The sequence below is a fragment of the Lactuca serriola genome, chromosome 3 (genome assembly GCF_051521515.1).
Source record: "Lactuca serriola cultivar US96UC23 chromosome 3, Lser_US96UC23_V15, whole genome shotgun sequence".
Taxonomy (NCBI): Eukaryota; Viridiplantae; Streptophyta; class Magnoliopsida; order Asterales; family Asteraceae; genus Lactuca; species Lactuca serriola.
In genome coordinates, this window is record NC_136410.1 from 20,337,207 (window position 1) to 20,354,353 (window position 17,147).

The 17,147-nt window shown below is 33.3% G+C and overlaps 1 protein-coding gene across 1 annotated transcript; it reads left to right on the plus strand.

The window, feature by feature from the left end:
* The first annotated feature begins 7,238 nt into the window (after positions 1-7,238).
* Positions 7,239-9,957, plus strand: LOC145091633 (uncharacterized). The gene has a single exon (XM_079029397.1). It carries the CDS (start codon positions 7,911-7,913, stop codon positions 9,489-9,491), a length of 1,581 nt encoding a protein of 526 aa, XP_078885523.1. The 5' UTR covers positions 7,239-7,910; the 3' UTR covers positions 9,492-9,957.
* Positions 9,958-17,147: the final 7,190 nt, after the last annotated feature.

A 17,147-nucleotide genomic window follows, 5' to 3' on the forward strand; every position in this document is an offset into this window, starting at 1 on the left:
TGATCATCATAACATACGCAAAAAACAAAAGAGATACTTTTAATCAAGTTCATCAACACACCAACACAACTGTTCATAAAGTAAAGAAAAGAGAAGTGAAAGAACTTGAAGTACCAATATTTCATAATAAACAAAGGTCCTAAGAGATTCACCACTCACACTCTTTCTCTCAGGTCTAAAGTACTTTACAGAATCAAGATAGGAGGTATACACACAACGTTGATTTGGGCCCTCACACTCTGATCCAAACTCCTGAACACACATTCCAAACAGGCACACATTCTAAAGTATGTCTTTATCAATATGATTAGAGAACTTTGTATTTGTCTCCCTTAGATCTGCCAATGCCCTTGGTTTAGTGAGGAATAGAGTATACTGTTGGGGTTGATCACCAGAGGAAACATCGACGTCTGTAGTAGACCAATGGCACAACTCCGATTTAACCTCCCATTGGTGTTGCTTTCCTTAAGATTCCTGGGTTCGTTGTATCATCTTCTCAATAGATTGAGGCATATCATTGAGTAGCTCTTTCATGGCTCCCGAGAGGTCCTTCATCTGTTTATCTTGAGCATAATTTTGTTACGATATATTTTACACAACCCTAAACCTTCAATTGCTTTTTTGGTGGTTTGGTGTTTTCTATAGCTACCGCCGATTTTGATGGAACCCTAGCTTTCTGTCAATTCTTTCATGGTTGAAGAAGGAAATGAAAAGAGTTAATTAGGTTATGGAAAAGAGAAGGGGGTTTTCGGATGTAGAAGATGAGAACAAGGCTTTATGGTCTCATGGCTGATGGATCGTACCTGTAAACAACGTGAAAGAAGGGGGAGACGGAAGAGGCCAGAGGAGGAGGCTTCGTTGGTGTCGTCGACTAGAGACCGGAGGCGGAGGCATCGTTTGCCGTATCAATAACTTTGTGTCGAATGAACATGCGATTCCATTTTGACTTTATGGTCAAATGAACAATCGATTTTAAAGCCTCGGAACAGTGAGGCTATTGGTGAATGGTGACCTAAAATAGTGATGGGGGTTTTGCTATCGGTGTAGTGCTACAGGAAAGAATGGTTGGAGACACTTGGCGGTGCGAGATCGGAGGTTGGGTGGTGGTGCGATGCGGCTATGAAGATGAAGGCCTAGGGCTTTTTCTTGCTAATTGGAAGAGACGGGGGATTTAATTTTTGGGATTCAACAGGCGGGTGAAATCCCGCCTTAAAAACACGTGTTTCATTAAAATGTTATAAAGCGACACATTAAGACGACACACATTTTATGAAAGGCGCCCTACGCATTTTTTTTCTTTTCTGACACTAATTTTAGGGCATGCACAAATGTGTGTCCTCTATCCTTCAAATTTTGCAAAACTGACATTATTTTTTAGGGCACGCACAAATGCGCGTCCTCTATCAGTAAGTGTCATTGTTTACGCGTCATTAAAGGATTGTTTTCTAGTAGTGTAAGGATCATTATGTTCACCAAAATCGACACTTACTTAAGCAAGAAAGAAGAAGGCTAACCGATTTCAAGTAGTGTGACATTTCTCTCAAGTTTATTTGAATTGCATTCGGTGTTGTGTGAGATATTTGAAGCGTCACACTTGGGGTGCTAGGATTAAAAGGTTTTCAAGGAATCCAAACTACTACAAGGTATGTTTTCTAGCTAACTTTTATGTTTAAAAGTTCCTCATGTATGCTAGATAGGATTATGAACCTTGGAAAATCAATTTTGCAAGTATCTTAGTCAAACATAGATCCAAGGTTTCTAGGGTTGCATGAACACCTTAGGAGTGTTAGAATGCCAAAACCCTACACAACTCTGTTAGAACATATTAGCAGTGATGGAGTCCCTAAAAGAGCTCTAAAAGTCAAGGTTATGCATGTATGTATCATTTTTTAATCATAGTTTGACAGTGTTATATTGTTTTTCTAGTAATGGTGTGCAATTCGAGTTGTGGTTTCCAGTTTTCGAAGTTATATGTGGGAACATTATCATTAGCCTATTTGTTTTTATATCGTCGTTTTTGTTATGAATATTTCAATATGATTTGTTTGTTCTTAGATGTTTGTTTCCTTTTATATTTATATTTGTAAATTTATAAAAGGTTGTTTGAACCACATATTTTAATTGATTAAAATAATACATGTTACATATATTGATATGCTCCATAATTTGTATCATAAAAACTTAATTTCAAGTGCATCGTTATAGCAGTTGTACAAATATTATATGAAGTGATCTAAAATGAGAAGCTTACAAGCTTAAAAAAATTTCTTTCATAATTAGTTTAATGTTATTAATACTTTTTTATTGTATGCCTTAAAAGACAGCAAACATGCCGTATATATATATATATATATATATATATATATATATATATATATATATATATATATATATATATATATATATATATATAATTTTATTTTACACAACGTGAGAAATTTACATAAATCAAATTCTTTTGAAATTTTCACAACAACAAAAGAGTTTTTTAATTTGTGTATACTTATGATTTCAAATATAAAGTTATTAATCACTACAACTCAAAAGTTTTTGTAACTTATAATAAGTAATTGATAGTGACTTTTAATTTCCTCTTATTTATATACATTGTATCCATATTATTAATATAAGTAAGTTTTGTCACCAAGAATCGCGTGTTTTAAGATATTTTTAATTAAAATACGAAGAGTTGAAAAAAAGAGTGTTTTTCCGCATCATTGTTATTACTTTGCGGATTTTTCTTGGAGTAGTAAGTATTATTTCATAATTAGTTTAATGTTGTTAATAATTTTTTGTTGTATGCCTTAAAGGCATCAAACATGCTTTAATGAGTTTTTATATCAACTTCGTATAAATATAATTATTTCAAAGTTAATAATAACGATATGATTATTTTAATAGCGTGTATGCATGTATGTCTCTTTGTGTGTGTGTGTGTATATATATATATATATATATATATATATATATATATATATATTTATATTCTACACAATGCGAGATTTTTACTTAAATCCAGTTGATTTGAAATTCTCACGACAACAAAAGAGTTTTCAAATATAAAGTTGTTAATCACTACAACTCAAATTTTTTGGTAACTTATGGTCGGTAATTCGTAATGACTTTTTTTATTTTCGTCTTATATATATATATATATATATATATATATATATATATATATATATATATATATATATAGTATCCGTGTTAGTATTATATAAATAAGTTTTCATCACAAACAATCATGTGTTTTAAGATATTTGTGAATAAGATATGAAGAGTTGAAAAAAAAAATGTTTTGTCATATCATGGTTATTACTATGTGGATTTTTCTTGGAACAATAAGTATTATATATATATATATATATATATATATATATATATATATATATATATATATATATATATATATTATATGTTTTCTATATATTTTTTTGTATGATTTATTAGTGTCTATTAAGGTTTTTGTTTTTGTTTTGTTTTTTTGTTTTTTTAACAAATGTTATAGTAGATAGTATTTATGTTTTTTCATATATTTGTTATTCATTAAATACATAATTTAACATTAAATTTATATACAATTTACAAACTTTAAAATGGTCACTAAAATCAGCAAATATTTATTTTTATACTATCTGTTATTCGTTATATATATATATATATATATATATATATATATATATATATATATATATATATATATATATATATATATATATATATATTAATATTGCTTTTGCATTTATAAATATTAAATCAAAACTTATAGAATTAGGATATGGATTAAATAATTATGTGGATGTTTGTGTTTGCTGTTAAAATAACTTTGTAAATATATTCTTACGTAACGCGTGGAGATTTGTATAGTGATGTTTATAATACTTGCTTCAACACTAAAGGGTTTAAACTCAAGCTGCGTGCCCATTTATTCCGTATATTTGTTTTGGCTTGAAAACGTTTTCAGTAGAAATCCATAACCCTATATGATCAAACAAGGAATGCCATCAGCTTATGGAAGGAAAAACTTGTATATGGATGTGAATGGTTAAATGTGAGAAACATACATAAGTCTAGGGACCATTCTAGTTAACATGGGGAAAGTCATTTTAAAATAACTTTTGACCATTTTGAGTTAGAAGTACACTAAGGTTCTCATATTACAGTTTTTTAGTTTTGGCTGAATTATCTTTGTACTCTCTTCCCCTACAATCTCATCAAGTAACATCAAGTAATAAAGATCATTTGTATTTGGTCATTTTTGTTTTATTTCTTCATCACAGTTTCTTCCTAATAATAAGATTATATAGCTTCCATATATATTTGCACAACATGCATTATGTATATGTACAAATCATTATTTTTTCACATGACATGCTCCTTTTTGCTTATGGTAAAAACACAATCCATTAACAATGTTATAGACACTCCTAAAACTATAAAAATCGTCAAAGTTCAACTTTTGACAGAAATATGTTTCAGTATTACTTGTAATAGAGAGTTGTACATACAAACTACTTCATTTCTAACAGAAAATTCTGGACTTGGTTCCAACATATATGGTGCTTCCTTTCGTTGGATAGAAACTTCAATATCCAAATAAACTCAAAAGTGCGAAGTTTCTTTCAACAACCAGAAGAACTCGAAGCAAATCTTTGAATTTGAAATCAACGTCTTTAATTTCTGATTTTGGGAGGGATGTGGAGACCCGAGAGGTGTAAGATGCGATTTAGTTAACTAAATAAATTAAGCCTGTAGATGCTTTGATTCTTTTATATTTCAAGGCTAGCTAAGAAACCCATGTAGAGGAATGCATGAACGTACACCTAGAGCATTGTGACTAAACACCATCTCTATTTAATAATATTTATTGGGTTATGCTTTTGGAGACCAAAATTATTATTATTATCATTATTATTTCATCTCATTAACATCAATGATTATGTTAATTGTAAATGAGTATAATGACTAGTCAATGTGCGACATATATGATATATATCATATATGTACGTATATATAAACTTAAAGAAAATATTAATAATAATAATAATAATAATAACAATAATAATAATAATAATTGTACGAGATAATTTGGAAAGGTAGCAAGCATTATAAATGAAACTGGAGTGTCGTAGCAAGTGAGATAAATGGATGGAAGTAAGGAATTAGAGGACAAGTTGGCTTTTTTCCCCTCCCAATTGAGAGAGCTATCTAGTGTCATGGTTGTCAATCAAAGCAATCAAGCAGCAGCATGGCCTGAAAACTAGGTGGTCCTCTTCCCTTACCTAATAAGTTAAACACTGTCCCGGATGGATGATCCATCAACCTTTCACGACATGCAAATTCAACCAGGCCAGGCCATGGCCAGCCCGCGAGATCATCATCAGGACGGCCCTATTTAATCCACGTTTAATTTACACATATATATATATCATCCATCATCTCATATATATATTTGCATCTACTTTATATATCTAATTCACTACTTTACATAATTAATTTCAAGCATATTAAACTAGTTAATATATAGGTATGTACGTACCCAACACTTCACATTACCACGAAAGATGGCAACTTTACCCATGGTTTGGTTCCATTCCACTTTAATAATTCATAATGAGACTTTAGATGCCATCAAAGCACATGAAAGGTTCTTACCCAAGAAAACCTATCACACACACACACACCAAACATACACAAATAGACATGAATCATATGAAAAGGGTTTTTAATTATATATATATATATATATATATATATATATATATATATATATATATATATATATATATATATATATATATATATTCTCGAAATTAACCAAGCAAAAAAGGTTAATTATCAGATTTAATTATGTACGAGGGAAAGGAATGATGTGATGGAGGTCTTGTTATGATGATATTTAATATAAATTTTCACCATAGAGAAAAAGATGTTGGCTGATGTGAGGAAGGAGAATAATTATAAATGGTGGGATATATATATTATATATATATCATACATATATAGGTGGACCACAGTATTATAATTTAGGTGGTTGGGCTCTAAGTCTTTGGGACTTTGTAACCATCAAGTTAGAAGTGTGTGACTAAAGTCTAAATCTCACCCAAGAAAATTAATAAATTTTTTATATGTAAATTAATTACTCGGTCCAGAAGAACCCTCCAAAACAGATGAAGTTTCCGTACAGGACAAAGTGACAAAGAGGGTCAATAGAATAACACACAGTTATTGATGTCAGGCTACACATACATGTGGCCAAATTATTATTATATATAATTAACACAGTAGGATTAGATTTATATATGCATGCTGAGCTCCAAATAATTGGTATCTTATAAAACCAATAAACAATATAATTAAGTTGTAATAAAGTAATATATGTTTGAAGGTGTTGAAATAGGAAACAACTGGCACAATTTGGAGGGGATGGGAAGGGAAGGAAGTAGTTGAAAATAGGAAGGAATACACGCAGCCCCAGGTCCAGGACCATATGACAGAGGCAACCTCACATGAGCCCAACCAGATAACTCATGGACCCCTCTCTTCCCCGACCTCTTCTTTACATATATATATAAAAATATTTTTTTTTTTCATTTCTTCAAATCAATTTTATTTTTAGGGATCCATATGAAATAATTGAAAACATAAATAGATTTTGCAGTTGTAAAGCTAACATGGTTTGGAATTTCACAAACAAAAGCCAACATATACACCATGATCAATAGTAACATACTGTTGCATTTCTGATTTTCAAATTTTGACGTAGCTAGGAAGTGTCCATACTGTATATACATTGACATTTTGTATCAACTCCACATGAAAAATGTGGACCAGTCTAGATTGTAAGAATTCAAACATAATTTATTTGTTATTAGAAGACAAACTATATATTAGCTAGCGTATTAATAGAGACCACACACACACACACAGCATATTAAGTCTTATTTGCAATTTATTTTGTTGTAAAACTAATATTATCAAGTTTTTAGAGATTTAGGAAACAATTAGCATTAACTTTAAATTTGAAGTCGGAGGCATTTATATAGGCACAAGTATTAATGGAAGTACATAATTAGAATAACACCTATGATAATAATAATTATGATAATAATAAATATAATGTAATATCAGTTAATGAGAAAGTAAGAGGTGAATTGATGACCGAAAGGGGAAAAATATCGGGCTATGTGGGAGAAGCTTCCAGGTAAGCACTCAAATCCCCATCCCCACACTGCATAAATAATATCTCTCTTTCTTTCTTTTTTTTTTTTTTTTTTTTTTTTTCTCTCTCACACACACAGACACTGCGTAAACAGTGTGTGTTTTATGAGATGGAGAGAGAGAAGTCAAGCAGGTTAGCAAGTCAAAATGGAAGTAAGGAAACTGCAGCTTGATGGAATGGGTTGTGATTTTTGAAGGGTATCAAGTTTAATTGGTGATGATAATTGTGGAAGTGGGAATATTATTAGTTGAGAGGTAATTTGGAATTAATGGGGTGAGTTAGTTCCCAATCTTTTTCCAATAATTCTTTTATGTCAACCCTAGCTAGCTAGATGTTTCATTACCATAAGTAAATATAACCCTTCGGAAAAAGCCAACACACCAATAGTACCTACATCCCCACACCACCACCTCTCCTCCCTCTAAGATCATCATCATCATCATCAATATTTTTTTATAACTCAGCGTCAATTTCTCCAACACCCCATATCCCATAAGCTAGCTCTCAATTTCATTTCTTGCTTTCCATGGATATACGTACGTACTCTTCACATGGCCAAGAGGATACAGCAACAGAAGCTAGCTGAATTACGTAGCTAGCTATCTAGCTATATATATATAGAGAGAGAGAGATCCACATATTTATATTTGATATATCTTGGATACCAGACACAAGCGCAAAAATCATCATGAATTTTATGGGTAAGAGCACCGGCGATAGTGGTAGTAGCACCAGCAGTAGAAGGCAACAGCAGGGAGGAGGAGGAGGAGGAGGAGGGAATTTGTTTGAAGAAGAAGACGAAGAAGAAAGACAAAACACGGCCCCAGCAGGTCAGTTATTCCCTTCTTCTTCATCTTCTTCCCCATCTTCTTCTCATCATCAACATCAACATCAACATCAACATCAACCACCACCGAGCTTTCTTCATCAACCTCCCTACCACCACCAGAATCAGCGTGGGGGTTGGGTGTTTGACGGCACTTCATCACGGCCAAGTGACCCCATGGTTATGGACTACTCTTCAGTCGCCCAACCTGCACCCGATAACATTAATGATGATGACCAACAATCTTCACATCAAGCTGCTGCAGGAGGAGGAGGGATGATGATGGTGGTAGAGAGGGAGCACATGTTTGATAAAGTGGTGACTCCAAGTGATGTGGGTAAGCTGAATCGTCTTGTGATTCCAAAACAACACGCCGAGAGGTATTTCCCCTTGGATTCCTCCACCAACGATAAGGGTCTCCTTCTTAATTTTGAAGATAGGAATGGAAAACCCTGGAGGTTTAGATACTCCTACTGGAACAGCAGCCAAAGCTATGTGATGACCAAGGGTTGGAGTCGTTTTGTTAAAGACAAAAAGCTTGATGCCGGAGATATAGTCTCTTTCCAAAGAGGTGTCGGTGGCTCCGCCAAAGATCGGTTGTTCATAGACTGGAGGCACCGCCCGGATGCACAAGCTCCGCCCTACCAATTGTCATCCAATCTCTCCTTCCCACTACCACATCATCAATTTTCTTTCCACAACAGGAACACTGCCGGTGTCAGTTGGAACCCACTTTTCTTCCAATCCCAGCCAGCACCCCCACGGAGCCACTCTAACTTGATGCTACAGCCCCCAAACAGCTACGCCGCCCCTCCTAATTCTTACCGTTATGGCAGCTCCGGCGGTTCCCCTTACCACAACATAGGTACTGGTAGCGTAGTGAATGTGAATCAAGGAGGTTCAGGATCATCGGTGATTTATTTCAGATCAGGTGCAGGTGGTATCCCACATCAACAACATGCGGATATGATGCAAATGCAACAAAGAAGTGGGGTTGGTGTTGGGGTTGGGATTGGGATTGATCCACCGGCATTACCAGGTCCAGCACCAGGTGTAGTGTTTGAATCGGTTCCAGTTGTTCATGGGAAAGCAGCTGCTAAGCGGCTCCGGTTGTTTGGCGTTAACATGGATTGCCCTATCTCAGATGACGACGAGCAAGACTATGACCAGCTTCCAGGTGAATTAATCTCCCCCACCACCAATTCCATTCCCATGGGACACTATAATCATGGAGATTACCACCATGAACACTATCCCACTCACCATAATCCGCCGCCGCCACCATCTTCTTCTTCTACCATACCTTACCTGCAATTGAGGCCTAATTACGGAGAAGAAACCCAATTCCATCAAACCACAATGGTGTCTTCTTCTTCTGTTGACGCCTTCAACAAAAACACCAAATCATCTTCCTCTCATATGTCCTTGGATTTGGATATCTGACCACACAACTAGTTATCCATCCTATCCACCCATCTGCCAACAAAATAAGAGATCATATAGCTACCACTCATGTGGCTTATCGAAGGATACATTTATATTTGAGTAGCCCAAGAGTTTTGATCTGATATCATCAATATTTTTTGTTCCCAAAAGTAAACATTAATTTGAAGAGATCATCCAGCTAGCGGCAAGAATTGAAGGTATATTTTAATTTTAGAGGGTGGAATATCACAAATCCAGGGTGTTCTTGATGGATAGGTAGCTATGGTTGTTGATGATCGATGAATGAAATAGAGGATGACTAGAGAGTGCTATATATAGAGTGATTTGCTGCAAACAAATGGAAGTGAGAGGTTTAAACTGATTTTTAGTTTTCAGCTACTTAATTTTATTAGCCTAATGTACAATTTTCTGGTTATAAATTCATTTACACCCTCACTATTAATATTACTAAGCTATTGACTAACGTTATCTTTTATTAACTACTACGTAGAATTAGATTAATTATACATATAGTCTGTGATTTTCTACAATGTTTCCTAAATTAAAGTTGTAATCTTTGATTTCTTAAATCTTAAAAATATATATATATTCCCCTTTAATTAGTATGCATACATGCTACGTTTCTCACAGGAGATGATCGGCTTTTCTCCTTTTCCTTTTGATATTTTTATCTTTATCTTTAAGAAGAATACGGTAAAAAGAAGAACGGAAGAAGTAACAAGTATGCTGACTTTTGTCCGTAAGAACACAATGTGAATGAAGGAGAAGAAGAAGAAAAAATCGAAGAGGAAGGACTTGGGTTTCTTTCTTTCTTCTTCTTTTTTGTTTTTATTACCTTTTGTAGGTTGGTTGCTCTTGTCGCTGCCGCTGCTACCTTCCTTTAGAGACTCTCTCTCTCTCTCTATCTAGCTATCTCTCTGCGCAGGTACCTCTCTCTCTCTCTCTCTCTCTCTCTCTCTCTCTCTCTCTCTCTCTCTCTCTCTCTCTCTCTCTCTCTCTCTCTCTCTCTCTCTCTCTCTCTCTCTCTCTCTCTCTCTCTCTCTCTCTCTCTCTCTCCCAAGCAATACACAGAAAAGGCTTTCTTTCTTTCTTTCTCTGTGCATGTTGCTTGTTACTAGACATCCCTCAAGAAGAGTTATCATTAATTCTTGCTATTCTTCTTTACCTGTTTCTTCCATATCTTCACATACTACATTTTACACAAATACATATATGTCCTTTCCTTTCTGTTTAGGTTCAATTTTAATTTATAACTCCCTAGCTAGCCAGGTCCCCTTCTTTGTGTTTTCTTTTTCTTTTTTACAGTACTCCTCCATCTCTTTATCAGACTTACAACTTCAAGCATATATATATATATATATATATATATATATATATATATATATATATATATATATATATATATATATCTTTCTTTTTATAATTTTTAAAATTTTCTTTTCTATTGTAAATGCTTCATTTTGAAGTTTAACCTATGAATAGGCAATAATTTTTCTTTCTGATAATTCAAGTCATAATAATTATTCTATCATTAATAGAGGATACATGACATTCAAAACTTATATGATAATGTGTCTCTAAATTGTCTAAATTGTATATATATATATATATATATATATATATATATATATATATATATATATATATATATATATATATATTAAAACAATACTTATGGAGTTATATTTCATATATACGTATGTATACTATACACATACATATGTATGAATTAGTACTTCGATATATGAGAGTGTGAATATGGTGTTTACTTACCGAATTTGAATGCACTTCTTAAGATAGTTCCAACTTATTTTAATTTTTGTCACAAAGTAATAGGGTTAATATATATATACCAAGCGTGCACCCGTAATTGTTTTCATTTTTGTATTGGAATACAATCAATTTGGTAATTCTAGCACCCTCTAAACATAACTTCTTCAACTAATTAATTTATGATTATACATATATGTTTCTGAGACCCTGCCGATTAAGTGACTATATTCATCTGTTTGCTCACATGCACAGAAAGTTACGACTTTATGTTTCTTATATGTATATTAATTCATGAAACATCCTTGATTTTCCTTTCCCAAGCACATCAATTTTACCAAACAAAAGCACATCATTTATGGCTACTTCTTTTTGTTATACGTAACCAATAGATTAGTTCTGTATATCTATTTATTTTCAGACAAAACTAACTTGAATTTGTCTGTTTAAAATTTTTAGTAACATCCCATATATAATAGGAACAATTTACGAATTTAGCACATAAATTATTTTGAAAAATATAAATTACTGTTAATAATGGCAGGAATCATCGATACTTTCATCTCCAATTGATTATATCTAATATAAACTTGATCATACATTTCCTATCATGCACGCATCAATGCTAGTTAGTTGATGAAGTGTCTTCTTATAAAGTCTTGGACAAAAATGAAGAAGAAACGAGTGTATCGGAGTATCATGTTGTGTAGACCTATTGTCCTAGAAACATTAATATAATCTAGAAAATAACATACATACATACATAAAGGAGAATGTCAACAGAACATCTAGTTCAATGTAAAGTATTATCTCACTAGCCCATTGGGGAGATGAGAGACATATATATATATATATATATATATATATATATATATATATATATATATATATATATATATATATATATATATATATATATATATATATATCATATTGCTGATTTTTTAATTATGGAACTACGTGGTCTTTCTAGATATATATAGCAAGGCCGATTAGATTGGGAAACAAGATTTATAGACCTTTGTTGGAATAATTAATGTTAATCAACTTATTTAGTGCCCCATCCTTTCATAAACTTTAGTCTCTTCTTTTCAAACAAATTGTAGTGGTCTACATTTAGGCATGTGCACACAATGCCATGATTATATATCCAAAGCTGCAGATATATATTCTTTACACAATGTGAGTACATGAACTTTTCTTTACACAATAAGAAAGAAATTTTATCATCTCCACGCAGGATTACATACTTTGGACATATATATAGACAAACATATACAACTTTCAACCAATACAGCCTTTCACACCATCTAGCCATCACGCCCTTTCACAGTGGCGGTTAATAACTAACTTAACTTCCAAGTTATCCAGCAATAACTACCAAGTAACTAACCTATAAACTAACATACCTTAATTATAAAATTACCAAACTAATCCAAAATCTAGCTTACATTTCAATAATATCCACATTAATAAAAAGACCCGCTATTGAGTCTCAATCTTGGAGATGTCAATATTGAAAAACCATTCATCTTTAAACTTAAAGTAAATGTATGCAATAGTTATACAGCCCCCTTCGCGTCCACGTATATGGCTAACATGAAGGATAAACGTGCAAGAAAAATCCATGAACTCATGAGTAGATATATAAGCAAAAATTACACTCAAATTAATATTCTCCAGTGGATTCATCTTTGGGACAAAATTTGGATGTGGTTTTTAAAAAAATTAGCTTCGCAATCCAAAAAAAGTTAGGAACGCAGTTTGTTGCATGTTACTCGCTACGTATATGTAAAAGTTTATGTTTTAATCAAAATAAGAATTATAACCTGATGAACATATAATTAGTTAACCACGGAGCATATATATATATATATATATATATATATATATATATATATATATATATATATATATATATATATATATATATATATTTCGTATCAAGTTAGCTATATTATATGCATGTAACATTGATCAAGTTCTTTATTGTGAAGATGCTATAATAGTAAAAAGTCTTTTAGAAGTAGAAAAGGAATTATATCAATTCAAGTTGTATGTATGATCATAATAACGTTAATATTATCATACATTTACTTAATTTGGTAGCATTTTGTCTCAGCGCTATATGTTCTAAAGTTCATATATAGGGGATCAATTGCTAGTTTATTTGCCTAATAATAATAATAATAATAATAATAATAATAATAATAATAATAATAATACAATAATAATAATAATAATAATAATAATAATAATAATAATAATAATAATAATAAAGTTAAAGTTTGGATACCCCTCGTGAATGCAGCTATTGTTCAGAGAAAACTAATATGCATATGGTGTCTATAAAAGTAGATGTAATTAAATTCTATTCTTTCTCTTTCTGAGTAAGTTGATCAATAGAGCTTTTGGATTAGATCGGAAACCATATACAGTCTCTTGAGAGCATACCAAGATGTAAGTCTGTCCTATCTTTTGCACTTTAATGCGTTTTCCTTTTTGACACTGAAATACTATATTAATCTTACCTGATCATTCATCCTTTCCCCAAATGTGCCGTTAGTCCTTATTATCTGATGAGGATTCACGTTTCCTACATGTTGAATATTTGCATATAATTTGAATATACATAGTTGCTTTCAGTGTTGGTACACGCCCTTGAAAACACACACACACACACACAACACACTAGTCACGTAAATATGTATGTAAACTTGCAAGAATGGAACGTGATCACAAAACGTCTACATCTTCCTATATACTAAACGAAAACAAAGTACATCTATTTATACTATATAAAGAGCTGAACAATAGCTACCATCTAGCCACGAATCCATGCTAAAGTGAAGCCACTGTCCTTTTTATTTTCCACAAAACCCGGTCAAAGATAGGACCAAATCTTTTGCTCCAACTTTGGATTACAACAAATCCGATTAACCCAACAATCATCCCCTTAATCGGTTTGTTCTCATAGTGTTTCTTCGCCATTAACCACCGACGAACACAACCACATTCAGAGGCTTTGTTAACCGTCAACCTACCGTCTGCTTCACCTGCAAAACCCATCGACATCAACTATTTTAATCAACACCATATGGTTGTACCATCTTCCAGCCACCTGCTTTACCAAGACAACAACCACCACGAGTCTCGACCTTTCCCGGACCCCTGACCTTTTCCTCGGCTACATCCAAAGCCTACTCTGTCACAGTCTCCTTTAACATAGGACCAAATCTTTTGCTCCAAGTTTGGATTACAACAAATCCGATTAACCCAACAATCACCCCCTTAATCGGTTTGTTCTCATAGTGTTTCTTCGCCATTAACCACCGACGAACACAACCACATTCAGAGGCTTTGTTCACCGTCAACCTACCGCCTGCTTCACCTGCAAAACCCATCGACATCAACTCTTTTAATCAACACCATATGGTTGTACCATCTTCCAGCCACCTGTTTTACCAAGACAACAACCACCACGAGTCTCGACCTTTCCTGGACCCCTGACCTCTTCCTCGGCCACATCCAAAGCCTACTCTGTCACAGTCTCCTTTAACTCCTTTAACTGCCACTGCAGTCACTGTCGAGACCTTCCTTTGACAGCTTCAATCCTTTACTTGTTCCAAGAGTCTTCTCCTACTACTACAAGTCAAGAAAACCAAGCTTCTCCTTTTTCTGTTTTCTTTTACCTGCAAACAAGCAAAACCAAAAAAACCACCTGTTCTGATTTATTCAAACTTGGCTTCTAGGCTTCTGGTTAGACTCATCATACCGAACTACATTAGCCATCTATTACACCAGGACCATTCTTCCCTTTGTTTTACCGATAGCCACCTGCTATCATCACCGTTCCATAGCACCCGTCGACCATCTTCTCCTGGAAACCATAGTAAGCCGCAGCCACCTGCTGCATCATCTTCTGCATTGTTGAACACCAGCAACCCACTGGAAACCAGCATCTGTTTCCTATCATAACAGCTCCTGATAACCACCTGATAACCTCCTGTGATCAACCCACTACCGACAAGCTATCACCCTCTTCACCGAAAGACGCCATAGCCGCTACCTGCTGAACCTTCTCTTTGAAGATCACCAACTTCGATACACAACCGAAGCAACTTCATCTTTGACAGGATCAACCTGTTTTGTTGAGAACCATACCTGTTGAAACTGTCCAGAATCTACTGCTGGTTGCTCTGATACCAATTGTTGGTACACGCACACAACACACACAACACACACTAGTCACGTAAATATGTATGTAAACTTGCACAAATGGAACGTGGTCACAAAACGTCTACATCTTCCTATATACTAAACGAAAACAAAGTACATCTATTTATACTAAATAAAGAGCTGAATAATAGCTACCATCTAGCCACGAATCCATGCTAAAGTGAAGCCACTGTCCTTTTTATTTTCCACAAAACCCGGTCAAAGATAGGACCAAATCTTTTGCTCCAAGTTTGGATTACAACAAATCCGATTAACCCAACATTATGTACATGCTTACATCCGTATATATGAAATCAAATGAGTTTGCCGAGTTTCTAGATGTTTTGACAAACCTACAAAGGCCGGTAGTTATAAAGGAAAAGAAATTGATCTCTTGATCACTCGTTTTGTTAAATATATGTCAACCTTAAAGAATATGTATATATGAATAATACGAAACCTTTACCGATATTTAGTTAGCGAGGAAAGAGAACACAATGAAATCATGATTGCTTCAAACAGAGGCATGTTTACCGATCTATAGTTACACTTAATTATCTCAAATTACTTATAATGTTGTAAATGCACACAAAATTAGGTTCAAAGCAAAAAACAAAATGTTTGGCGAGAACTTATATGCATTTAATTATCATCTTGATAAATGATCAAAACTAGTAGCGATTTTAGCTACAAAAGGTGATCTAACAGTATGTAGTGACTCTCTCATTTGATAGTTAGCAGTAGATTAGTTTTCCGTTTAAAAAAATAGTTTATCTTTTTATCGCTTAATTTCTTGATTATTTTGATAAATAATGGTTATTTTCCAATTATGAAAAGAAAGAATATCTGCAAAAAAAAACTCTTTTAACATTTCTGCTCGATAGATGGTGCATTCGTAACCGCCAACGCACCATTGTACACAAGTTCACTAAACCTAATCCAATTCAATTCACACTTTCACATTTTCACCGCTCATGCATGTATAAGAGAGAGCTTCTGTGCAACAGGTCTTGCAAAACTTAAAAACCTTTTTACTTATATACCTACTTTTTCATTCTCCCACCTATGTAGGATGAATTAAAACTCATTAATCATTTTGTTAACTTCTTCCAAACGCCTCCTTTAACATATAATTTATCATTCATGTTAAATCTGTTTGGAGGTGTGATATACCAAAACGAAAGTATTATGGAGCACGAACATATAAACATTTGTCCATTTAATGATGTTTAGGTTTCAAAATTCGTTCTAAAAATGAGAAAACCCATTTTTGTAATTGATTAAAACAAATTTTCCAACAATATGTACTACTTGTCATTTTTAATGTAAAACTCATATTAATGTGTGAAGTTTGATTTGCAATGGTGACTCGTGTTTAGTAGACTGTCATGAAAATAACATGTGGATTAGTTTATGACCATTTGTGATGAGAAAAATAAAAACCGACACCACCCAGTTATCAAAAATCATCGCCATAGGCCAATTTTGTACTAATGATACTAAGTATTCATTTGAATCTGATACAATGTTGTTGGACATGAATGTTGAAAGTATGATGTTATGTAAGAAAGAGACTACATTAATATCAAATGATTGACCCATGTACTTGTTTATGAAGTTGAGTAATTTGACATGGGGTTTGTAAACTTTTCAACAAGTTAGGAG

Excerpts from the sequence above, each read along its gene's own strand:
- LOC145091633 (XM_079029397.1), top strand. The coding sequence starts at position 7,911 with ATGAATTTTATGGGTAAGAGCACCGGCGATAGTGGTAGTAGCACCAGC.